The 27097-nt window shown below is 46.0% G+C and overlaps 1 protein-coding gene across 1 annotated transcript; it reads left to right on the forward strand.

The window, feature by feature from the left end:
- Positions 1 to 18024: 18024 nt before the first annotated feature.
- On the forward strand, positions 18025 to 25588 carry LIPG (lipase G, endothelial type). The gene is made up of 10 exons (XM_077283490.1): positions 18025 to 18478; positions 20134 to 20327; positions 20551 to 20730; positions 20837 to 20948; positions 21260 to 21484; positions 22023 to 22265; positions 22466 to 22589; positions 22674 to 22886; positions 23769 to 23873; positions 24053 to 25588. Exons 1-10 carry the CDS (start codon positions 18385 to 18387, stop codon positions 24063 to 24065), a joined length of 1503 nt encoding a protein of 500 aa, XP_077139605.1. The 5' UTR covers positions 18025 to 18384; the 3' UTR covers positions 24066 to 25588.
- The last annotated feature ends 1509 nt before the right edge of the window (positions 25589 to 27097 follow it).

The raw sequence follows: 27097 nt of genomic DNA on the forward strand, positions 1-27097 counted from the left end.
CCAGCAATGTAGGATTGGGGGCCGTGCTGTCCCAGGTCCAGAAAGGCAAGGAGAGGGTAATCGCTTACGCCAGCAGGAAGCTTCGTCCCACGGAAAGGAACCCTGACAACTACAGTTCCTTTAAGCTGGAGTTCCTTGCCATCGTCTGGGCAGTGACAGAGAGGTTCAAACACTACCTGGCCTCGGCAAAATTCACCGTCTTCACGGATAACAATCCTTTGACGCACTTGGATACAGCCAAACTCGGGGCCTTGGAACAGCGGTGGATTGCCCGGCTGTCCAACTACGACTTCACCATCAAGTACCGGGCAGGACGCAAGAATGCGAATGCCGATGCCTTGTCCCGGATGCCCAATTTGCCAGAAACAGGGGAGGACCTGGAGGCACTTGAAGAGGTAGAGCTGCCCGCATTCCATCGCCCCAAAGCCGCTCAGTACTCCCATCATGTGAAGAACAGGCACAAGAACCAACAGGATGCCTCGCTGAATCCCCTGCCCCGGAGACCCAGTATGGTGACCCCGCGGTCCGTCGGGTGAAAGAGCTCTTGACGCAGGCAGGGTTGCATCCCGGCCCAGATGATCCACAGGAGGCACGACAGCTGTGGAAGGGGAAAAGCAAACTGTTTATTCACAATGGTAAGCTGTGCCGGAGGAGCATCGACCCACGTACTCATGAATTGGTATGGCAGATAGTGGTGCCAAGGCGAGATGTGCCCATGGTTCTGGGAGCCTACCACGATGGAGCCGGACACTTCGGATGGAGGAAGCTGGAGAGGCTACTCCGAGGGAGGTTCTATTGGATTGGCATGAAGAGAGCCATTGAGAAGTGGTGTCGGGAGTGCGGTCCATGCAGCCTACGCAGGAAAGACCGTGACAGCCAACGGGCCCCCTTGCAGCCCATCATCACCAAACGGCCGCTCGAACTGGTCACGCTGGATCATGTGAAGCTGACGCCTAGCCGTTCAGGCTATATCTACGCTCTTACCATCGTAGATCACTACTCCAGATTTTTGGTGGTTGTACCTGTCAAGGATCTAACTGCCAGGACGGCAGCCAAGGCCTTCCAGCAGTACTTTTGTAGGCTCCATGGGTACCCGGAGAAGGTACTGACCGATCAGGGACCAGCATTCGAAGCAGAGGTGTTCCAAGAGTTCTGCCATCTGTACGGGTGTAAGAAGATCAGAACCACCCCATACCATCCCCAAACCAACGGGATGTGTGAAAAGATGAACCAAGTGGTGATCGACTTACTGAAGACCTTGCCCGTAGAGGAACAGAACCTGTGGCCAACAAAGTTGCCTGACTTGGTGGACATATACAATCATATCCCAGTAAATTCCACCAACTGCACTCCAGCGTACCTGATGCGAGGAAGATCTAGCAAGTTACCCGTTGATCTGGACATGGGGGTCCTAATCCCCGAAGATACCTCGCCGGATGCAGAAAGGCAGCGAAGGTACCGCAAAGTACAGGAATGCGTAGAAAGAAGTCTCGTCCAGGCTAGACAAAAACAAGAAAGAGACTACAACCATCATGCTCCTGCGATTCCCTTGTCACCTGGTGAGCAAGTACTCAAACGAAAGAGGAGACTACACAAACTCGATGACCAATGGGAAGCGGAACCGTATACCATCCTGCCATCCGATTTCGACAACACGAAGGTCTGTCTCATCAGCAAGGACGGAGGGGAGACCTCGACGGCGATATCCAGGGATCACCTTAAAGTCTGCCCTGATAAGTTGAGAGAGAGGGAAACGGCTCCAGGAATCTCCCCACCTGTAGAAGAGGAGAAGATGATACACACTGTTCTTGGTGATTTTCCCCAGTCCTGGACTCAGATAAATCAGGCCATCGTGGTACTTGTCCTAACGTTCCGTCAACCGAACCCACCAGAACTAATTGTGGTGCCAGATCATCCAGGCCCACAATCTCAGCAGATCCTACCTGAAGATGCCATGCCAACCGTTGAACCGGCAAGTCCTCCCTCTGCTATCGGCGAATCTGCCGTACCCACTGTTGGTAGCAGCAGCCCTGAGAGCTCTAGCCTGCCAGTGCTACCCAGACTCACTAGAAGCGTAGCTAGAAGACAGTGCACTACACCAGCGGTAGCAAACATAGCGGGCCCTGTTAGGCCAATAGCAACCCCTGCACTGCGGAGATCGACACGCAGCACCAAGAATCAAACTCCACTCCGCTACAAAACTTGGAGGTATTAATGAGGGCTGCTATTTAGTTGAAAATGTTTGTGTGCATATCTTTTGTTACAGGTTTAAAAATGGACAACGGAGTAATGGACAGTGAATTGCTCCAAAAACTTCCAAAAGGGGACCCCTTTGTTTACCCGGGGTCCCCGCTGTTTCAACCACTGGACTGGGAGTCATAAACTGTGCATGACCCAAGATTTGCATAACGTTCAAGTGTCCTCACCTCCCATAAAGGGAAGCATTGTTATATAGTTACTGGTTCATAGCATTTACTTGTTTATAGTGTTTCAAAGTTCTGTGTGTTTCCTGCTAACATGTAATGTTGTTTTTCTTTTCCCAGTCCGGGAGTACTGGATTTAACTGGGGGGGAGTGCAGCGCCCCAGAGTCCTGGTCGTTGCAGTACTGTTGCTCTGCCACTAAGGGGAGTGATGGTACGTCTGATTGCACTAAAGGAGTTCACCTGACCAGGTATCACACACCCACAATACACTTCACACTCCAGCCACCGGGGGGGGGGGGGGGGGTTCTATCTATTAGGCCACTCCTCACACTTGGGTAAAACTGGGGGTTGGACAGGAAGTCAACCCCCAGCTGGGAAGAGCTCGAGAGAGGACCTGTCAGAGGTGGGATCCTGGCAGAGCCCTAGTGAACCAGAAAGAACGCTATGGAGCCGTGCCTGTGCTTACAGCGGCAGTCTCCTAGGAAAGGACAAGAAGCGAGGGGTATTGTGAAGGAGTGAGAAACAGGAATACAGCGCAGAGGTGATAGGACCAGAAGGAGTCGTGCTGTAAGATCGAGGCAACATCCTTCTGAAGCGCAAAGTCGGTGGCCGGAACGCCGAGAAAGTAAGAGACTTTAAGCATTACTTCAAACCACGGCAGGACAGCCAATTATAGGTTGGCTGTCTCACTTAAACACCTAAGCAGACAACGGAGGCAGCTGTGGGAGAGGGGTGACTCTAGGGTCCCGGAAGAACTCCAGGCCTACCCCGTCATACGGGTGCGTCCTAACCATATCATCTGGGGGACGGAGAGAACGAACATCAGAGACAGACAGAATCAGTTGTGAGGACTATCCTGGGGTGCTCAGCAGGGAAGGACTACAACACACAGGCGCTAGAAGGTAGACACTGATTTCCACCTGCTAAGGGAACTCCGGATGTGCCGTTGGACCGGCCGGTCTCAGCCAGCCCTGTTAACAGTGTTCTGGATTGAGTATCTCGAAACCTTCAGTAAAGAGGTAAAGAGACTGCAACCCTGTGTCCTCGTTATTCATCGCACCCTGCACTACACATCATCACTCTCAACTTCTACTGGAGCCCCTTAGCAGGGTCACGGGCCAGGTCTAGCCACCGTGACAATCCCAGAACCGAGACAGAGAGGCCCGGTACCGGGTACACCTCGGCCCTGCGGCAGTGGGGGCGCTCCAATAGTGTCTGCCATTACTAACTCTTGTGGTCGGGTATTCCACAGTCTGACTGCTCTAACTGTAAAGAACCCTTTCCTGTTTAACAAGTCCTTTGTATTGGCCGCATATGTATTTATACATGTAAATGAGATTGCCTCTGAGGTGTCTTTTTTCTAAGCTAAACAAGCCCAACTTTCCCAACCCCTCATCACATGAGCGGCCTCCATCCCTTGTAATAATCTAGTTTCTGCCTTTGAATTGACTCTAACTTCTGAATATTCTTTTTGAAATGTGGAGCCCAAAACTGGATCCCGTATTCTAGATGTGGCCTCACCAGTGATTTATAAAGAGGTAACAATAAGTTGTGATTTTATCTCTTTTTTATACTCCCTAAAATCTTGTTTGCTTTTGCGGCTGCTGCTAGACATTGAGTACTGCTGCTCAGCTTAGGCTACTTTCACACTCACACTAGCGTTAACTGCATTCCGTCACAATGCGTCGTTTTGCCGAAAAAACGCATCCTGCAAAAGTGTTTGCAGGATGCGTTTTTTCGCCATTGATTAACATTAAGCGACGCATTGTGACGGATTGCCACACGTCGCACCCGTCATGCGACGGATGCGTCGTGCAGTGGCGGACCGTCGGGAGAAAAAAACGCTACATGTAACGTTTTTTGCTCACGACGGTCCGCTTTTTCCGACCGCGCATGCGCGGCCGGAACTCCGCCCCCACCTCCCCGCACTTCCCCGCACCTCACAATGGGGCAGCGGATGCGCTGGAAAAATGCATCCGCTGCCCCCGTTGTGCGGCGGAGACAACGCTAGCGTCGGGAACGTCGGCCCGACGCACAGCGACGGGCCGAGCCCGACGCTAGTGTGAAAGAAGCCTTACTTGTAACCAGAACACCCAAGTCCTTCTCCTGTTCTGCAGTCCTGAGTATACTCTCATCTGTTGTATATGCAGCAATAGGATTACTCCTTCCTAGGTGCATTACTTTACATTTATCTATATTAACCCCTTCATGACCGGAGCTTTGCATTTTAGTTTTTCACCCCCCTCCTTCCCAGAGCCATACCTTTTTTATTTTTCCGTCAATATGGCCATGTGAGGACTTATTTTTTTGTGGGACCAGTTGTACTTTTGAACGATACCATTGGTTTTACCATGTCGTGCACTAGAAAACGGGAAAAAAATCAAAGTGCAGTGAAATTGCAAAAAAAGTGCAATCCCACACTTGTTTTTTGTTTGGCTTTTTTGCTAGGTTCACTAAATGCTAAAACTGACCTGCTTTTATGATTCTCCAGGTCATTACGAGTTCATAGACACCAAACATGTCTAGGTTATTTTTTATCTCAGTGTTGAAAAAAAAATTCCAAACTTTGCTAAAAAAAAATAAAAAATTGCACCATTTTCCGATACCTGTAGCGTCTTAATTTTCACAATCAGGGGTCGGGTGAGGGCTTAGGCTAGGTTCCCATTGCGTTAATGGGATAGCGCTAACGGACAGCGTTGCACGGCGAAAATGTCGCAATTAACGCCGTGCAACGTGTCCGTTAGCGCACCCATTGACAGCAATGTAAATTTCGCCTGCAGCGCATCACTAGCGCGTGCCTTTTTCGGCTCGCGCTAGTGATGTGCCGTTCTTCTGTGACGCGCCTCGGACGCTGCTTGCAGCGTCCGCGGCGCGCCCGAGGTCCGTTCCCCGCTCTCGCAGATCGGGGATCTGCGAGAGCGGGGACGTTAACGCGACCCCTGAACGCGGCCCCTAAATAAACATTGCGTTAGCGCAATCCGCTAGCGCTAAACGGATTGCCCTAACGCAATGGGAACCTAGCCTTATTATTTGTGTGCAGAGCTGACATTTTTAATGATACCATTTTTGTGCAGATACGATCTTTTGATCGCTCGTTATTGCATTTTAATGCAATGTCGCGGTGACCAAAAAAAGTAATTCTGGCATTTTGACTTTTTTTTATTGCTGTGCCATTTAACAATCAGGTTAATTCTTTTTTTTTATTGATAGATTGGGCGATTCTGAACGCGGCGATACGAAATATGTGTAGGATTGATTTTTTTTTTGTTTTATTTTGAATGTAGCAAAAGGGGGGAGACCTCTGGTTGTCATTCTGACAAACTGATGACCCCCGATCATGTGAAGGGGGGTCACCAGTGTGCGTATTTCCGGCCCGATGGCCGGAAGCGTGATTTAAATGCCGCTGTCAGAGTTTGACAGCGGCATTTAACTAGTTAATAGCCGCGGGTGGATCGCAATTCCACCCGCGGCTATTGCGGGCACATGTCAGCTGTTCAAAACAGCTGACGTCCCAGAAAAGATGTGGGCTCACCGCCGGAGCCCAGATCAAAGCGGGGGATACTGGCATCGGCGTACTAAATAGTCCGATGTCGGTAAGGGGTTAAATCTCATTTGTTTGGTGTTTGCCCATTCAGTCATCTTATCGAGATCGCTCTGCAATATTGTAATGTCAAGGCCATATTTTATTATCCTACATAGTTTAGTGTCATCAGCAAAGACGGACACTGTACTCTCAATCCCATCCACAAGGCCATTAATAAAGAGGTTGAAAGAATTTGTCCTCCCCACTGCTCCCAGTGCAGATCCCTTTAATCCCCACTGCTCCCAGTACTGATTATGTGGTCCAGTATCAAATGCCTTTATAAAGTCCAGATAAATCCCATCAGCCGCATTACCAACATCCAGATCTGCACTTATCTCCTCAAAGAAACCCAACATGTAGGTCAGACACGACTTATTCTTCATGAATCTGCGCTGTTGTCAGTTATTATTATTATTCTCTGTAATCTATCTCTGCAGTCATCTCCTATGATGGCCTCAAACACTGTGCACAATACTGATGTCAGGCTTCCCGGACGGTAGTGGCCCGGATCCACCTTCTTACCTTTCTCATATATCGGCACCACGTGAGCCGTCCTCCATTTCTGTGGCACCGACCCTGTTACTATAGAGTGTAAGAATGTGAGATACAGCGGTCTGTCATCACTGAGCTCCGCTCCCTCACTGTCAGGGGCACTTTGTTAGTAGCACTATTATTGGGGGGCACCATCTATAGAGCAATATTATTTTGTGGGGGCTATAGTTACATCACTATCACTTCTGCAGTGCAATATTTGGGCCACGGGCCGCACGGCAGGCACAGTATTGAGGACGCTACGAGGAAACCAGAGATGGTGGGAGGATGATGGAAACGTGAAGACTCTAAAATGTCTGGACAGCAAACTCTGCAGAGATAAGTCGTGGCTGGAAGAAGGGTTCATGGCGGTCTGGGCCAAATGCAGAATGACTCCGGACAGAAGAAGTCAAAGGAAGTCATTGTTATGTATTTTGCCTTTGACATGTCTGATTTGTAAGGAGAAGATATTAAGACCCTGGCAGAGCTCCCAACACCCAGGTACACAGTAGATCTCAAGACCCTTTGAAGTTTCCCCAGTAGATCTCACCTCATTAAAGTTTCTCACCTGATCACTACATTGACCTATGGATTACAGTACTGATATTTGGCCACTAGGTGGTGCTGGTGTCATTGTGAGAAATGATGCATTGTAGCTGCATGTCTACTATTGAGCATTGTGCACATTTACAGAATCCTCTGTTCTGGGGGAGCTGGGACATCCGCCGGGTATCACTGCCCTGTATGTGGGGTGGGTCACCCCATATGGGCCTCCACCAATGAGGACTTCTGACAACTTTTATATTACTCAATATAGTTTTACATTGAGGGACCTGATAGTAATCCCCCGGGCTGCCTGGAACTTTCTCACAGACCTGGCAATAGGCACTGGCTATTTTATGACAATTTGTAGTTTGGTGGTCTCTAACCTGTGCCTTTCCAACTGCTGCAAAACTACTGCTCCCAGCATGCTGCTGTCAGGGTATAGAGGGACTACTGCTCCCAGCATGTTGCTGTCAGGGTATAGAAGGACTACTGCTCCCAGCATGCTGCTGTGAGGGTATAGAGGGACTACTGCTCCCAGCATGTTGCTGTCAGGGTATAGAAGGACTACTGCTCCCAGCATGCTGCTGTCAGGGTATAGAGGGACTACTGCTCCCAGCATGCTGCTGTCAGGATATAGAGGGACTACTGCTCCCAGCATGTTGCTGTCAGGGTATAGAAGGACTACTGCTTCCAGCATACTGCTGTCAGGGTATAGAGGAAGACTACTGCTCCCATCATACTGCTGCTGTCAGGTTATACAGAGACTACTGTTCCCAGCATGCTGCTGTCAGGGTATAGAGAGACTACTGCTCCCATCATACTGCTGCTAGATTATACAGGGACTACTGCTCCCAGCATGCTGCTGTCAGGGTATAGAGGGACTACTGCTCCCATCATACTGCTGCTAGATTATACAGGGACTACTGCTCCCAGCATGCTGCTGTCAGGGTATAGAGGGACTACTGCTCCCAGCATGCTGCTGTCAGGGTATAGAGGGACTACTGCTCCCATCATGCTGCTGCTAGATTATACAGGGACTACTGCTCCCATCATACTGCTGCTAGATTATACAGGGACTACTGCTCCCAGCATGCTGCTGCCGGGGTACACAGGGAGCTTGAAACCATTTTCCCCTAAGTTGCTGATCTTGTGATAAATGGCTTACATGTGTGTGATGTACCTGCCATGTTCTGCGCTCGCTTCCTCCTGGTATCCACGTAGCAGACAGAGCAGGGTTAAGGCTCCATTCATGAGACCTCAGCAGTTCCCTCCTCTAAAATCTCCAGACTCACATAATTCAGATTTCTGTAAATTAAAAACCCACAATTGCTGAGTGCAGAGACGAGAGGACAAGGGATCAGTGTGGTGTCTGCAATGGCGTCCTGTGCCGATACGTCAGCGGCCAACGTCCAGGATATACCAGGACAGAAAGCACAAGTGAGTGCAGATGTCAGGCCGGAGGACTATAGAGAAGATACTATGTCCTCCTCCAGAAAAGAGGCCACGGGTACATTACCCCCTTCCTCAAGTGTCTAAGTGATTACTGGAAAAGTTAACTGACAACTGATGGATGAGCGGACCCGAAGAAGCTCAGGTTCTGGTACCCGACCCTAACTTTACGGTACCAGAACCTGAACCTCACTGAAAACAATGGAGACCCGAACTTTGGATCTGCAAAAAAAAAAATCACTCTTTCTCTGCAACGGACTTCCGGGAAAAGTCTGTGTTCGGCGTTTAGCACCGGACAGTAATTGTCTTTTATGAACCCTACTGATAATCCATAAACAGTGCTCTCCCTAAAATAAAGGCCAAGCAGGGACCAATGTTGGGTCAGAAACCCTGAAAATCTGCATCCTCTGCTTTCCCTGACAAAACGATGGCAGCTTACAGCAATCGCCACTAGGGGGAGCTCACTGCATACAAATTTATACAGCTTACAGCTCTCACCACTAGGGGGAGCTCACTGCATACAGATTTATAGAGTTTACAGCTCTCACCACTAGGGGGAGCTCACTATATGCAGTCAGATTTATACACCTTACAGCTCTCACCACTAGAGGGAGCTCACTGCATACAGATTTATAGAGCTTACAGCTCTCACCACTAGAGGGAGCTCAATGCATACAGATTTATAGAGCTTACAGCTCTCACCACTAGAGGGAGCTCACTGCATACAGACTTCTCACCACTAGAGGGAGCTCACTTCATACAGATTTATAGAGTTTACAGCTCTCACCACTAGAGAGAGCTCACTGCATACAAATTTATACAGCTTACAGCTCTCACCACTAGGGGGAGCTCACTGCATACAGATTTATAGAGCTTACAGCTCTCACCACTAGAGGGAGCTCACTGCATACAGACTTCTCACCACTAGAGGGAGCTCACTTCATACAGATTTATAGAGTTTACAGCTCTCACCACTAGAGGGAGCTCACTGCATACAGATTTATACAGCTTGCAGCTCTCACCACTAGAGGGAGCTCACTGCATACAGATTTATAGAGCTTACAGCTCTCACCACTAGAGGGAGCTCAATGCATACAGATTTATAGAGCTTACAGCTCTCACCACTAGAGGGAGCTCACTGCATACAGACTTCTCACCACTAGAGGGAGCTCACTGCATACAGATTTATACAGCTTGCAGCTCTCACCACTAGAGGGAGCTCACTGCATACAGATTTATACAGCTTGCAGCTCTCAACACTAGAGGGAGCTCAATGCATACAGTTTACAGCATGTGACTCTGAGCTCACTGCATACAGAGCCTCTCACCTAGCCAAATCAGTTCTCATGCTTCGCACTGACGAGGGCCAACAGCCCGAAACACCGCGTCTGCGAATTGAGATACTGATTTGGCTTTTATCCTAAGTCTATTGCACGACTCGTTAAAGGGTTGATTGTGACTTGTAGGATCGCTACTTCCAACAGGTGGCGCTATAGAGTTTAAGTCCTCTTTTTCTCAGAAGAGGCAATTTGCATGCATACAGAATAACAGAGTTTACAGCAGCCACCACAAGCGGGAGCAGACTGAATTCAGATTTATACAGCTCTTGCAAAAATTAAGAGACCACTGCAAAAAAATGCAGTTTTGTCTGCTTTTTTTCTTTATAGGTATATTTTTGAGTAAAATGTAAATTATTCTATAAACTTCTGACAACATGTCTCCGAATTTCCAAGCAATAAATTTTTTTTCTGAAAAGGAGAAATGGTAAAAAAAAAAAAAAAACTGCTTTCAGGCCTCAAATAATGCAAAGAAAACAAGTTAATAATCATTTAGAAACAACAATACTAATGTTTTAACTCAGGAAGAGTTCAGAAATCAATATTTTGTGGAATAACCATGATTTTTAATCACAGCTTTCATGCGTCTTGGCATGCTTTCCTCCAGTCTATCACACTGCTTCTGGCGCAAAAATGTAAGCAGTTCTTCTTTGTTTGATGGCTTGTGACTATCGATCTTCCTTTTGATTACATTCCAGAGGTTTTCAATGGGGTTCAGGTCTGGAGATTGGGCTGGCCATGACAGGGATTTGATGTGGTGGTCCTTCATCCACACCTTGATTGACCTAGCTGTGTGGCATGGCGCATTGTCCTGCTGGAAAAAAACAGTTCTCAGAGTTGGGGAACATTGCCTGAGCAGAAGGAAGCGACTGTTTTTCCAGGATAACCTTGTATGCGGCTTGGTTCATACGTCCTTCACAAAGAATAACCTGCCGAATTCCATCATCATCACCGATCCTCCACCAAATTTCACAGTGGGTGAAGGACACTGTGGCTTGTACGCCTCTCCAGGTCTCTACCTAACCATTAGATGACCAGGTGTTGATCTGGGGATGCTTTGAGAAAATCACAAAAATAAATGGGTTTTCCGTCCTGCTTTTTTTCACTAGAAACGCAGCAAAAACTGATGGCAATGTTTTTTTGCTGCGTTTTTGCACTTAGCCACTGATTTCTATGGGTGAAAAAACGCTGAAAGAAGTGACTTGCTGCAGTTTTCAAAAACACAGCACTTCTCCAATTAAATCAGGAAAAACAATTCAATGGGTGTGCATGAGGTTTCTGAAATCTCATAGCTTTTGCTGGCACTGTAAAAAGTAGCTTTTAATTTGCATGACAAAAAGCAGCAACAAAAAAATTAGGACTAGCCACTGGATTTTTTTGTGCGGATTCTGCATCTCTTGGCAGAAAACGCAGGTGCAGATTTGATGCGTTTTTCTTGCGGATTTTGTGCGCATTTCATGCGTTTTTACCCCTGCGGATTTCTATAAAGGAATGGGTACAAAAACGCTGCAGATCCGCACAAAAGTATTGACATGTTACTTTTAATCCGCAGCTTTTCCGCATGGAATTTTCCGCACCATTAGCACAGCATTTTTTTTTCATTGATTTAGGCCGGTTTCACATGTCAGTGGCTCCGGTACGTGAGGTGACAGTTTCCTCACGTACCGGAGACACTGACACACGTAGACCCATTAAAATCAATGCATCTGTTCAGATGTCATTGATTTTTTGCGGACCGTGTCTCCGTGTGCCAAACACGGAGACATGTCAGTGTTCGTGGGAGCGCACGTTTTACACGGACCCAATAGAGTCAATGGGTCCGCGTAAAACACGTACCTCACACGGACATTCTCCGTCTGGGGTCCGTGTGCGTGCAGGAGACAGCGCTACAGTAAGCGCTGTCCCCCCCACATGGTGCTGAAGCCGCGATTCATGTTCCCTGCAGCAGCGTTTGCTGCAGAGAAAATATGAATAATAGTGTTTAAAATAAAAATCTATGTGTCCGCCGCCCCCCCACCCCCTGTGCGCCCCCCCCGCTGGTCAGAAAATACTTACCCGGGTCCCCCGTCGGCAGTCGCTCCTTCCTGGTCTGGCCGCGGCTTACTGTATGCGGTCACGTGGGGCCGATCATTTACAATCATGAATAGTCGGCTCCGCCCCTATGGGAGGTGGAGCCACATATTCATGACTGTAAATGATCGGGCCCACGTGACCACATACACTAGAAGCCGCGGCCAGACCAGGAAGGAGCGACAGCCGACGGGGGACCCGGGTAAGTATTTTCTGACCAGCGGGGGGGGCGCACAGGGGGTGGGAGGTCGGCGGACACATAGATCTTTATTTTAAACACTATTATTCATATTTTCTCTGCAGCAAACGCTGCTGCAGGGAACATATGAATCGCGGCTTCAGCATGATGCAGAGTGGGTACCCACTCGCCATACGGGCGGCACACGTGTGCCGCACGTATGGCCTCCGTGAGTTCCCAGGCACACGGACACGGATAACTCCGGTACCGATTTATTCTGGTACCGGAATTATCTGGACGTGTGGGACAGCCCTTACATTGTACTGTAAATCACTTGCGGATCTGCAGCATTTCTGCACGGTAAAAAACGCTGCGGATCCGCAGGAAATCCACAACGTGTGCACATACCCTTAAAGTAAACAATTGACTGAGCAATTCAATGGCCCTGACCAATGTGTGAAAGTAAACAGTTTCCGCCCTAGAAAAATGCTCTGCCAATGTATTAAGTAAACTATTTCCAACCAATTCACTTCCCCCTTGGTTACAGTTGTAATTATGTATTTTTCATGAACGTTTTTGTTCAGAATAGTCACTAATTTTCCAGCCATAAAAATCTTTTTCCACTAAATAATTTGATCAATTTGCCCTTTTTTCCCCAAACAGATTCTGTGGTGTCACATACGTTTTGCATTGATGCCCCAACACCTTGCGTTGTTCATGCTTGTACGGTGGAAGCAAAGCCAAACTTTGGGATCCTGAACAACACAACAAAAAATGCCCGAAGAAAAAGCAGGAAAACAATCCAGAAAAACCTGCTTTTTGTCAGCAGCTTTTTACTGTCAAGATATCAGGTTTTGGCTGCTGAAAAAAAAGGTAACAAAAAAAGCAACTTTTGAACATAGCCCTTGTCCTCCTTCTCCCAAACAGCACAGACACAGTTGCCTAATGCTGAAAACTGTAGGTAAGCAAGTGAGAAACATCCAGGAGACTGCAGACGGTGGGATGCTGGAAACCGTTGGCAGGTGGGTGATGTCCAGGAGACCAAAGGCAAGCAGGCAGGATGCTGGAAACTGCTGTCAGACAGGAGACCAAAGGCAAGCAGGCTGGATGCTGGAAACCGCTGTCAGGCAGGAGACCAAAGGCAAGCAGACGGGATGCTGGAAACTGCTGTCAGGCAGATGTCCAAGAGACCAAAGGCAAGCAGGCGGGATGCTGGAAACTGCTGTCAGGCAGGAGACGTCCAGGAGACCACAGACAAGAACTATGCACAGGCAAACTAAAAGTCGTACTAGAAAGTCTTAATTCCAAGTCCCAGGTGTGTGTCTTGGGAGTCCTTGTATAGTCCTTGGAAGTCCAACACATGGGAGCACAGTGGGCTTCCTGCAAAGCCTGATGTGGAGCACGAGAAAGACTAACAGACTGGGGTGAGGGAAGGAATTCAGATCAGGAATAATGGCCGTAGTCTGAACTGTCACTGCCCGTATTATCAGTAACCCTGAGAGGAAGAGGAGCGATGCGCTCCTGAAGATGTAATATAAAAAAACTAAAGGATTCCACTCCACACCCTAAAGCAGTATCAATCTCTCCATAAAGGTTGAGGCTTCATGGTGACTTGTTGCACGACAGCAATAATCTGTAAAATCCAAAAAACTTTGACTTGCAGGCAACTTGCTGTCGTGGGACTAATTTAGAAATGCAAATTTGCTGTAAAAAATGACCAAATTGCAGATAAGTTGCACCGAAGTGGAAGCTGCATGCGACTGGCATTGAAGCCTTTGGTGAGTCTCATATGCGACTCGGTATCACAATCGCATGAGGTCACCAGTCGCATTGTGACACCGTAGGAAACCATTAGATGTAATGTTGCAGTGGGAAACTGCAATTTCTGGGTCACGCATCACGTCTTCGTGTATTCCCAGCCTTAGGGTTTATGGATACACGTGTCGCACAACACTGATAGTGCAGCCATGCGGTGCAACATCGGTTGTAATGATCCCTTATACTGTTGCGTTGTGACCGTGTTGGATTTTCTGTCGCTGGTTGCAGAAGATTTCAATACAAGTTGCCTTCCACATGCGACTTGTCTACGTCACCGTGTAGCCCCAACCCTTAACTGCCCCGGGGGTAAGATTAGATACTGACGTGTACATATTGCATAAAAATCCATATAATAAAGCACAACAAGTCCTGCAACACACAAGACCCAGAATTGCTACAATGTTGCAAAATGCTAAAATAAAAGAACAAACAGTTTTTGTGGTTTCCTAGACAGCAAAGGGCTTTTATGAAAACTTTCACGGTTGCAACAAAGTAGTGAAAAAAAATGATGTAAAAAATAAATAAATACATTTCTGAAATATTCAGAGCCCTGGAATGAAGCAGCGAAGGCTGAGTCATCATTGGTGCTACAGGTTCTCACAGTTTGTGGTTACACTCCAGACACAATGCACTTTCCTTACTATGAGGAGTAAGGAGGAAACATTTTGGTAGGAGCATGTGAGGATTGCCCTCCTCCCAAAGTGGCCTGATGGCGAGGGGAGGGCGCAGCAGGGTGTAAGCCCGGCCTACGGGTTACTATCGGTCATGAAGTCTTGTATAGTCAGCCGAACCCCTGCATTAAACCCCCTGGAGCCCTTTAATGTTCCCTTTAATGTACACAAGAGGTAGAGCCGTATCTGTGTTGGTGTTTGCATGGAGCGCGTGCTAAATCATCATCATCATCATCATCAATTAAGTTTATTGAGTTACTTTCCTGCTTTTAGTATTAGTTCTGCTGGGAGTTGTAGTTCTACAACAGCAGCTGGAATAGCAAAATCACCTATGGAGCGAAACTACGAGTGTAGACAGGTTGTGATTGGTCGTGTAAAGCTGCATTGACGACCATATATAAGAATCATATAAGAATTGTATTCCCAGTGATTATAATCCTAACACCGACCAATCGATTGCCGCAGATGGGAAGATACGTTTAATGACATTCCATTGATTTCTATATATTCTTTTGCATTGCTTTTCTTTTATCCTGCAGGACTTTGAAGAGTCAGCAGAATTTGACCCCACCTGGAGATCGACAGGAAACCTACCGGCGGCTTCCAGCGAGTGTTTGTCACTATGGTGCAACAGCGATGGCTTTGATCTCCCACAACGAGAGCGAGAAACCGCAGAAAGCCGATTAGAAGGCGACGGATTCCACTGACGATTTATTGCATTTCACTGTAAAATGCTGATGATGGGAAAATACAGAATATTTTCATACTTACATTTTTCTTTTTTTTTTTTTTTTTAGGGCAGTTTGAGCAATAAACAGATGCCGGTATAAGGGGCAATGGGGACCTGAGTAGTCGTACTCTATAGAGGTCAATCCATAGGGGAAGGTCAAGGACCATGATCAGCGGTATGTCTATGATGGGGAACGCTTCTTTATCATTGGCCCCTGTAAACGGGCTCTTATCTCTGATCCCACGTCACTTATAACTGACTTTTATTAAGATTATTGGACTTGTTTTTATTATGTACACCCCTCCTCACATGTAAATCACATGGAATAAATGGTGCTGTAATAAAAAATAATAATAACTCCCGGACCCCAGTGCAAAACCTGGTGCCGAGCCCCCCGTCCACCATGCATACCACTGATGTCTCCTTGTGCCATGAGGGTCTGAGTGCCGCCTCTGCACCACCTATTACTGTGCCACCTACAGACCTGGCATCAATGAGGCAGACATACATTGGTGCAACCCAGGGGCCCGAGAGGTCAGGGGGCCACATCCACCTCCAAAGCAGCGAGCGGCTTCTGTCCAAGGCACATAAATAGGTGCAATGTGATGAACTGCAAATGGTTCCTCCACAGGGGCCCTCTTATGTATGTGCCCACCCATGGCACAAGACCCTAACCATGTAATTAAAGGGGCTTCTAAGACTTAGGAAGTGGTGTCAGGTGATCCCCGGGGAGAAGATGGGGACATGTGAGCGATCCCAAACTCTGCACTTGATCCATTGCGATGTCAGGGGGCTGCCACTTGTTTACCTGTTGTATATAAATATTTATAATATCTACAAATATAAATAAATAAAAGGATATATCATACACACACACATATATATATATATATATATATATATATATATATACACCGGCAGATAAGGGGTTGTGAGTCCGTAAGTGCGGCGCGGTGCCTGGCACTCTGCCTCTGGGTACTGTACATCTGGAGAAGATATTAAATATCAGGGTGAAAATAAATGTGCGGCATATATGGCGGAGACTGGGCTGAATGACATACAGCGGCAGGAGGAGGACTGCTGAGGTCAGGGATACGGGGTTGTCAGCTGTGGGATTCTCCGCGCTCGGAGTTTACACACACAGTGATTTCTATTTGCATGCTCCAGCCATCATACCAGCGCTGAACAGCGGAGGACAAGTTCTAGACTGGACAGTTTTTTCCAAATGTCAAAAAAAGACTGTTGGTAAAAGGCTCGTGCACGCAACCGATTTCCTTGTACGAGTTCCTTGGGGTTCGTGCATGTGTCCGATTTGAGGCATGTCTGATTTTGATCCAGGAGTCAGATCCAAATCGGGAATGTAAGTCTATGGGTCCATGAAAACATTGGACTGCACTCGGATGCCATCCAAGTGCAGTCTGATATTCACAAACTGACAGAATGGAGAAAGTGGAAAAAAGCGTTTTTTTTTTCTTTCTCTCCACGTCAGAGAAAAACTGAAGCCACTCTGACCAGAATCATAAAACCATTTTCTTGGGTGTGGAGACATTGGTCATGTCAACCTGCCCTCAAAATAAGATTTTTTTCCAGTTCAATGATAGTTACGGCTCATCCACTTACATGTCAAGTTTAATGCAGTTTTTAGTGCACGAAATACTCAACAGTGGCTAAAACAGGTGAGATCGCAATATTCTGACCACGTGTCAAAACTGATGCAGAAAAGTGAAGACAGAAAAAAATTAAACAGAAAGTGACGCTATGTTCATGATATGATTACAGTGTGTATTTTTGCAACAATTTTATGGACTTTTTTTGGAATTTACAGCAATCTGTGAAAATCAGAGGAAAATTCATTACACAGCAATTTTGGATAATCATTTGATCGCTCAGACAGAACCCTTGTCTTCATTTTCAGCAGCACATTCTGTCCACACAAGATTCATTACGTGATCCTGGTGGGATCTGCTGTAGGGTTAAATCAACTGCTGTTCAGCTCTACTGCATTCCCAAAGAGTAACAAAAACAAACCCTGCTCTGCTACATTGCTTCTACTGAGTCACTGGACATACCCAGCTCTGCTGCACTGCTGGGCTCTACTGTAACCCTGCTACATCACTGGACTCTACTACATTCCCAAAGTGTGTCAAAAGCAAATCCTGCTCTGCTGTGCCTCTGGGCTTTGCTACCGGTGAGTCACTTGACATACCCAGCTCTGCTACACTGCTGGGCTCTGCTACAACACTGGACTCTACTACATTTATAAAGTGTGTCAAAAGCAAATCCAGCTCTGCTGCACCTGTGCCTCTGGGCTTTGATAGATTGCTACTGATGAGTCATTTGACAGACCCAGCTCTGCTATGCTGCTGGGCTCTGCTACAACTCAATTCTGCTACATCGCTGGACTCTTAATACAGTGCAAAGATCCTGCACAGCTCTGCTCCATCAATAAGAGCGCTCATCTGTGCTTCCCTCTGGGGGTCTCCAGCTTCCCTGCTCCCCTAGCTGCCATCTTACTGCCCCCATTGCCCGGGTGATCAGTTTTCCTGCCTGGGAGGCCGGTGCACACACTGAACAAGCAGCAGCTGCAGGGGGAGTACAGCTCTGAAGGCTGCAGACCATGCTGCCTCCATGAGGACCCCCATCTCCTCCTCCTCCTCCCATCTGCTGTCACTACACCCCCATGTGCCGCTCCTCTGATGGCTGATGCACTGGAGACACAGCCATGCTCCGGTCCGCACACAGGGGCCCCATTGTGGCCGCCGCCGGAGGTGGGAGCCCAGCGCCATTCTTCCCCATTCATTTTTTGATCTTCTGGGCGTGTGAGGGGTGTGACCAATCAGAGCGCGGCACCGGGAGCCTATGTGAGCCGGCTGCGATCTGCCGATGGGTCACGTGACCAGCGCTGGAGTATTAACAGCCGGCGGCTTGTTACAGTGTGTCAGTGCAGAGCTCCATTGTATCAGCGAGGAGCAGGAGGGAGCTGCAGAGCTGAAATCCGAATCAAGACATCAATAAGCCAATCTCCCGGTGCCAGGCAGACAGCAGCGATGCCCCAGCTCTATAAGTTAGTGTGGATGTGCCTGGTGCTGGCAGTGCCACTTGTACAAGCCTCTGTGCTCGCTGAGGAAGGGCTGCTGAAAGGTGAGTGGCCCCAGTACTGCCTCCTACTGTGTGATCACCTGGGGGGGTGCAGGGACCCCCATAGGGGAATGAATGGAGCCATGCTGAGGCATCTGCTGCTTCTGATCACACAAGGTCAGGCTCAGCGGTGGAAGAGGGAACTTCTGTCCATTGGGCTGGAGACTAGATGGATCCTGTGTATCCTGCTCAGAGCTGCTACCATGGAGGATACAGTGTCTGGATAGAAGCTGCACTTGCGGCACAGTGGGATTTTGTTTCTTTTTAGTGTGTATTTCAATTGTTGCATGTATAAAATGGTTTAAAAAAAGATTTGCAGTGGAGGGTTTTTTGTTTTTTTTTAAAGCCAAAGCTAGGAGCTGAGCCCCCCCCCCCCCTAATAAAAACCCCTAGGATTGGGGAGTAACAGGTTACATATAATAACAAAGGGGGTGAAAATAAGCAACAATGTATATTATTGTCTTTAATAAGTGACCGTTACTGGCTTTATAAGTATACTGCTCTTTTTAAAATATATATATATATATATATATATATATATATATATATATAATTTCACACAATATATTTAAATATTACTTTTACTTTGGTTCCACCCTTTTTGCTTTGGCATGGACATGGCAATAATGAAAGCCTCCTAATCTGCTTTATATAGCTTGTTCATTAGATCATATGCAAACTTTTTTTTTTTTTTTTTTTTTTTTTTGCCTCTTTAATTAATCACATATTGGCTCACATTCTATTAACCCTCTCCTGCCCTCCTCGCCGTTTCCCTTCTCCTAGCTATATAATGGCACTGTAGGCTAGTTGTGTTACTTCTACTCAGAAGGGACTTAATAGGGAGGGGGGAACAATGGGATTTAGAGACTATTAAACCACATGGTGCGGCGGCGGCCCCCCGACATGAGACCGCTCTGGAGGATTGGAGCTTCCACTGTCATCTTGGCATTTTACATAATAAGACATCTGTGCGACACATTGTAACAAAAGAGCGATTTGCCCAGTGCACCTGTAATCCACCACACACAAAAAGACACTGACAGATAATGATGGGGGGGCTTCACTGTTGGGGGCAATCACTGATTAGAAGTGATGTAACTTTTTGGTTGCCAAGTGCAAGTTCTAATTAACTGCCGGATGGGGGAAATTACAAAAGCAGAAGTCATCTAAATGTATTTTCCTATCTTGTGGTTGCATTGAAACTTCTGTAACTTTGTAATTATTCAATATGTTTTAATGATTACATTGGGTAGGTCACCTGGTTATTAAAACAAGTGGGTCACTCCATTCTCTCACGGGGTTGGCTTCTGTAATTACCGGTTGTAATGTTTCTGTCTGGTTGTGTTAGTCATGTAATATGCCTTTATATGCCTGCAGCTAAATTAATGGGCTCTGAATACCGGCGTGCCATGTGCAGTATCTATATTCTACCTGTGGGGGCAGCAGAGGTGCTCCTGTCGCTCGTTCCTTCTGGACATCTTACAAATTGTGCATTGTTACAATAGACGTCAGCTGGTTCTGTTGTCTGCAGGGTCCATATGACCTGATCTAGGTACATAACAAGGTCAACCAGCTATTGTAGAAGGAAGCTTGGATGGGCATCCACTGGGGTGGCGATAATGGTTCCTAACGTCTATATTTATTTACGTTGCTTGCAGATGACACAATTGCTAATTTATTGGAAGAAGCTGATGGAGACTTGGCACCTAAGAAACCTAATATACTGTTCAATGCTCACTTCTCTGCCAATCCTGATGAGGGTTGCTACCTGGACCCAGAAAACGATGACTGCCTGCAGCACTGTCACTACAACTCGTCAGCGAAGACTTTCATTGTCATCCATGGTTGGACGGTACGTGTTCTAGACCTTCTCTACTGCAAGGTTCCATGCAATATGTGCTTGGATCAAGAACATTTTGGGTAAATCATGACTTGGGGTAAAGTCACGGTGCACGATGTAGTCATGGTGCACTTGTAAAGTTGCCAGTCTTTCCTCTGGAGAGAAGTGCTTTGGAAGGCTTCACACTTGGCCAATCTCCGCCTTGTCTTGCTAACCCTCTATTCTTTGTCTCCAGATGTCTGGACTGTTTGAGAACTGGTTGCACAAGCTGGTGGGCGCTCTGCAGCTGAGGGAGCAGCACGCCAACGTCATAGTGGTCGACTGGATGTCCCTGGCTCATCAACTCTACCCTGATGCTGTCAATCACACGAAGCTGGTCGGGAAGGAGACTGCCATTCTGATAGACTGGTTACAGGTGAGAAGGCTTCAAAATTGGCATAAAACAATGGCCCTATAGCATCATGGTTGTCCATCAGTGGTAGATGAGCTTAATATGGTGTTCTTTACTGTCCATCTTGCAGGAAAAGGGAAACATGTCCCTTCAGAACGTCCATCTTATCGGATACAGTCTCGGTGCGCACGTTGCAGGCTTTGCTGGCAATTATGTCACCGGGACACTTGGGCGCATCACAGGTATGTAACATTGTCTCCCAAACCCCCAGTATTTGTCTCTTACCTCCGAGATCGACTGTTCTTTTATGCCCAGTAATCGCAGTCTTGGTCGGAACAGATTATCCCGTAATAGAGGGATCTCAGCTGCTAATTGTCAGGGGAAAGTAAATGTCACAAGGCCTTGAGTCTTTGTTGATCAAAGATATTAAAAGAATTGACTGATACATGTATAATGGAGATGCCCTGGCGTATGTGCATGGGTTTAATGAATTCAGAAAATGTAGTTATCATGTATACATATCCTTATCGGGAATGTCAATCTCTTGTTTCAGGTTTGGATCCAGCAGGACCAATGTTTGAAGATGTAGAAGCCCATAAACGTCTCTCACCGGATGATGCTGAATTTGTGGATGTTCTTCATACTTACACTAGAGAGGCACTAGGAGTCAGCATTGGAATAAAGATGCCCATTGGACACATTGACATCTATCCCAATGGTGGCGATTATCAACCAGGTTGTGGCTTGACAGATGTTATTGGTTCAATAGCCTATGGAAGTAAGTCTAGTAATGCCCCCTATGTACAAGAATATAACTACTATAATACTGCTCCTATGTACAAGAATATAACTACTATAATACTGCCCCTATGTACAAGAATATAACTACTATAATACAACTACTATAATACTGCTCCTATGTACAAGAATATAATTACTATAATACTGCTCCCTATATACAAGAATATAACTACTATAATACTGCCTCCTATGTACAAGAATATAACTACTATAATACTGCTCCCTATGTACAAGAATATAACTACTATAATACTGCCCCTATGTACAAGAATATACCTACTATAATACTTCTCCTATGTATAAGAATATAACTACTATAATACTGCCTCCTATGTACAAGAATATAACTACTATAATACTGCTCCTATGTACAAGAATATAACTACTATAATACTGCTCCCTATGTACAAGAATATAACTACTATAATACTGACCCTATGTACAAGACTATAACTACTATAATACTGGTGTGACTTGTTGGCTTTTGTGACACTGTATTATGCTTTCACCCTCAGATATTGGAGACGCTGTAAAGTGTGAGCACGAGCGATCTGTGCACCTATTTGTGGATTCTCTCATTAATAAAGACAAGGAGAGCTTTGCTTTCCAATGCACGGACTCCAACCGGTTCAAGAAAGGAATCTGCCTGAGCTGCCGCAAGAACAGATGTAACGCCATTGGTTATAATGCCAAGAAAAGCACCAGTAAAAGAAACAGCAAAATGTACTTGAAGACCCGGGCACACATGCCATACAAAGGTAAGACTGAAACCTAAATGTATAGGTGAAAAATGTAGATTAGTAGGACAAGGAATCGTTCCCACATGTATATCCCACAAGGCTGACACCATAGTAAATCTGCCCGCAGTCCAAGAATGTTCTTTGTTGCAACAAAGTTCCACATCTGCACCATTATTTGCTCCATTGCTGACTTCTTCTCCTGTATCTGCCTCTTACAGTTTATCATTATCAGCTCAAAATGCACATCTTCAACTACTTGAAGGAACAGGAGACTTCTGAACCCACGTTCTCCATCATCCTGGCTGGAACAATGAATGATTCCATCCCTCTGTCCTTAACTGTGTAAGTGTTGCCCGGATGTGCAGAATATATGGTGTCCATCATACTTGAGCTTCCATCCTCTAACTAAAAACTTCTTGCTTGTAGACCTGAAGAGATCGGATACAACTTCACCAACACTTTCCTGGTGTACAGTGAGGATGATGTGGGCGATCTCCTGGCCATTAAGCTGAAATGGGAAGGGACCAAACAATCGTGGTTCAGTATCTGGAGCTCCAGTTATTGGTTTCAGTCAAAGGGCGATAAAAAAGAATTACACATCCGTCGTATCCGGGTGAAGTCTGGAGAAACCCAGCAGAAGTGAGTATCTTGGTTCTGTATTGGTCTGGGATTGGTAGAGCTAGTCTTTAGTACAATGGTTGCTAATATCTGGTGGTTCTGAAGATGGACTCGTCCATCAGTTGATCACTGGCTCATCTTCAACTTGATCTTCTCGTTTTTAATGGCATCTAAGGTCATGTAAAGCCTCATGGAGGATTGTCTATTTGCAGCCCGAAATATTGATGAACCAAATAAATTAATTATGTCAATTTAGGAGTCAACTTTGGCCTGTTGTCCTGCCCACCTCATGTTTTAGGGACAGCTTTCTAAATGGTCTATCAACAGATTAGATCATACAAGAATTATTAGTGAGGGTCCACTGCTCTGTACCTCCCCCTAGAATAGTCGGACTACTGGATAATTTTTAAAAGGGTTTGCCCATCTCCTATCCTAATGTCGTCAATTTCATGGGAGTGACTCATGGCACTTCTCCGAATCCTGTAAATGTTCCCTCCTAACTAACCCTGCCAACCGTCTGTGTAGGAGATCGATCCGATTATCAGCTGGATGATAAGGAACCTCCTATGTAGGAAAAATCAGTGAAGGTGGAACAGAGCTTGATCCTCTTGTCCCAAAAAAATTATTGGAGGTCCCAGAAAGTTGACCCCCTTTTCCTTCTTTCCAGCAATTGTAAAACAATGGCGTATATTTACTTGATATGGGATAAAACTCCTTTAACTTCTGTAGATCTTACTAGATTAAGATCTACTGTTGTACATGATGGTTCCCTTAGTGTTAAGAGATGGTCAAAAATCACCAGTAGATCAACCCTCGCCTTAGTGGTTTCCAATAGGATAAACTTTGCCCATCTTGGACTATATGGTAACTTGATTTTGACTTCTTGAACTTTTTATTTTATAGGTTTACATTCTGTCTGAAGGATATGCATGAAAGCCGTATATCTCCTGGTGGTGAACTGGTGTTCGAAAAATGTAAAGATGGCTGGGAAGTAAAGAGCCGGAAACGGTAAGAACTATGGCAGAGAATGATGCCTACCTGGTCTACTCACTGTAAATGTGGCCACATTGGGACGCCACTGTAGGTATCTTAAAGTTCCTAGAGTGAATTAAATGTCTAAAACTTATAGTTGGACCAAACATCCAACCTGGATCCATTCATTGACTTATTCACTTTCTTTCCAATAGGGTGAACTTATAATAGCCTGGATCAGTCACGCGGGTTCCGCAATCCTTGTTCCTTACCGTGTGAAGACGTTGTAACCAGGCGGAGCTCTACATGGAGACTTCTACAAAGCACTGAAAACTATGCTGCTTATTTATACCTTGTAACGATGCAGTCGTGGACCTTTTATGGGGCCAATGTCTTCCACTCTAATCCTTTCATGGAGACTTTGCAAAAAGTTTACATTCCCTCCCCCTCATACAAACTGTTACGAAGAAGGAAGTTTTTCATGAAAGGACCACTGGGATTAATGAGATGATCTGCTGCTTTTACTGTATGTTACAAACCTGCTACTAATGGGCCCCTCACCTAACGCTTTATTCTACACTTTACCCCTTGATTTTTGTACACCTCACTATTGAAGTTTCGGTGTTTATACTTTTTATACAGTGTGGGCTGTGGCAAGGACTATATGACCGGCGTAGTCCCATTTTATTTATAATGGTTCAGATATTAACATTGTAAATGAAGATCCAGTTGTCAGTATTTTATTCTGAGCTGTGGGAATCCAGTCGCATGGCGTTCCTTTAAAGGGCCGTTTCCATTCTCATAGACTGATGTTGGATAGTGCTTGTGAAAGTGAGCACTTTTGTAATTTGCAGTTTGATAACATTTTTAGCCGTTCTTAAATTATCTAACTTATTTGTAGCTCGTTCCAGTCAACGACCTGTATGAAAATGAACCTAATGTCTCATGAATGGCTAAGGATCTTAAACGACTATTGCAAAAGTGATTTCTTAACAAGCACTAACCAACAATACCCATGTAGGAGATGGGAATAACCCTCTTTATTTTCTACCCCCCCCCCCCTCCATATGTTAGTGGTCCATGTCAATTATTTGAATGTTTCAAGATGGACTCCAAAAAGCCTTTACTTTCCTATGCATTTTCGTAACCTTCCATGTTGCATCCATTTGCTCTAACCATCGTAACGTTCATAATGGACACAGGCCAGATGATATGGTGCTTCGGCTTGACTGTTATTCCTATCAGAATATAGTGTAAGCCTTAATATCTCTAAAATGAGTTTTGTCATCTTGGTCTTTTGCAAACAGCTGAGAATTTGGTCCAATTCTGAAGCTGGAGGTCAGACACGTCGTAAATGGGGTTTCTAAGCTCCACAGGTCTTGGTAGTCTGTGGTCTTGGTGTGAAGTTGGGAAGTTCCAGGTCTTATGAATGTCGATGATCAAGGTGGCATGAACCTTGGGATGATACATGAGCAGAGGGTTTCTTGTCGTCCATCTTGCTGTAAATACATGTATATACTTGTATATAGATCTTGCTGTCTTGAGAATTTTTCTTTAAGGTCAAAAGCAGCCATTCCACTAAAGTTCAATGTATAGTCATCTACAGCCTCAATCGTGGAAACATTAATTTATGAAAAAATGTACATAATGAACTTGTGTCCGATTTTTATTTATTCTGAACTTGTATGTGTAATAACACAGCTTGTTTTTTATGAAATTATTTAAAAATAAAGAAATGAGTTTAGTTAGAAGGTCTCATGTCTGGATTTTATGATCGTCCATGGTACCTGACCATAAATGGTGTCTCTGCTCCACAACTCCTATGTTAGTCATTACTTCCAGAAGCCAAAGACTCCAAACAAAAACCTCCCTACAAGACCCCAAAATATTGGCAAACATAACAAGGGGTCCTATATCTATATAGAAAACTTTGGACCACAATCCACCAGGGCTGGCAACTATCTTCAGTGGGTTCATGATATGAAAAGATCTTTGAAACGATCAACATTTGGTTGTCAACTGTTTATTCTTGACCATTAACTAACACTTCACTTCTGAGTATGAGACTTTATCGGACCTGCTACAGCCATTACCATGTTGATTACGCCTAGGTTAATGGGTATTCGTATTGGGCATTGTGACGACACAACCAGACCTCAGACAAGATGTATGTCAGAGGTGTCAAACTGCATTCCTCGAGGGCCGCCAACAGGTCATGTTTTCAGGATTTCCTTGTATTGCACAGGTGATAATTTAATCACCTGCACAGAATGATTCCAGCACCTTGTGGAATGCTAAGGAAATCCTGAAAACATGACCTGTTGGCGGCCCTCGAGGAATGCAGTTTGACACCTCTGATGTATGTAGTGAAAAATGGTTCAGTAAATTACAATGATGGCCTCAATAGATGTGAATTGCTGGTGCTTTGATGTAGACATTGTGCGTTTTTCCAGGAGAAGGGACAGTTTTGATCTCTGATTATTCATGTTACAACCATTGTTTGTCCAGCTGTAATGTGGGCCCCAAACACCTGGCCTGTTCCAGTTGAAGAGCTACCCAAATTGTCTACTAGTTTGTCCCTTCACCCATGACAGTGTAAGGAGAAAGACCAGGCTGCGGGTACATGCGTCAGGCCAGGTCCGGAACTGTCGAGGCTGCGTCCAGTGTTACTGAGGGGAAAGAATGGGGGACCGGACAGGTCCCATGATGTGGGTAGAGCGGGCGTGGCTAAGCTGGGCAGTGCACAGGAAGGAGCAGTCAGTTTCTAGCCAGCAGTGAAAGCGGAGGAAGGTGCGTGGCATGTTCTGCAGAACTTGCGTGGATGCTCCGGTGAGCCAGGGTGTGTGCAGTGCTCCTGGCTAGACAGAATCCAGTTCTCGCAGAGGAGCGGTGCCAGGTGCAAGACCCGGAGGTATTCTCCAGCACTGACAGACGTGCAGCAGCACACATGGTAGACAAACTCCTGCAGCGCTCCCCACTTCTTTTGCACAGATTTATGAACTAGGAGCTCAGCGGGCAAAACCGAAGACCACCTGTTGCCACCAAAAGCTGGACAGTGATTTGCTAGACTTCATTTGAGAACCTCACACTTGCCGGTACCGCATTATTTTTCAAATTTCTAGTGCAGTAATGCAATTCAATTTTCATGTTTGCAAGTTTTGGCCCTACAGTGTGCTGCCTTTTTAGTTTGAGTATATACGAGTTGGTGACTCTAGGTTCAGCACCTGTTCACACTTAGTCTATTGTATTCATTAGTCTTC

This window comes from Ranitomeya variabilis, chromosome 1 (assembly GCF_051348905.1).
Source record: "Ranitomeya variabilis isolate aRanVar5 chromosome 1, aRanVar5.hap1, whole genome shotgun sequence".
In the NCBI taxonomy this organism is placed as follows: domain Eukaryota; kingdom Metazoa; phylum Chordata; class Amphibia; order Anura; family Dendrobatidae; genus Ranitomeya; species Ranitomeya variabilis.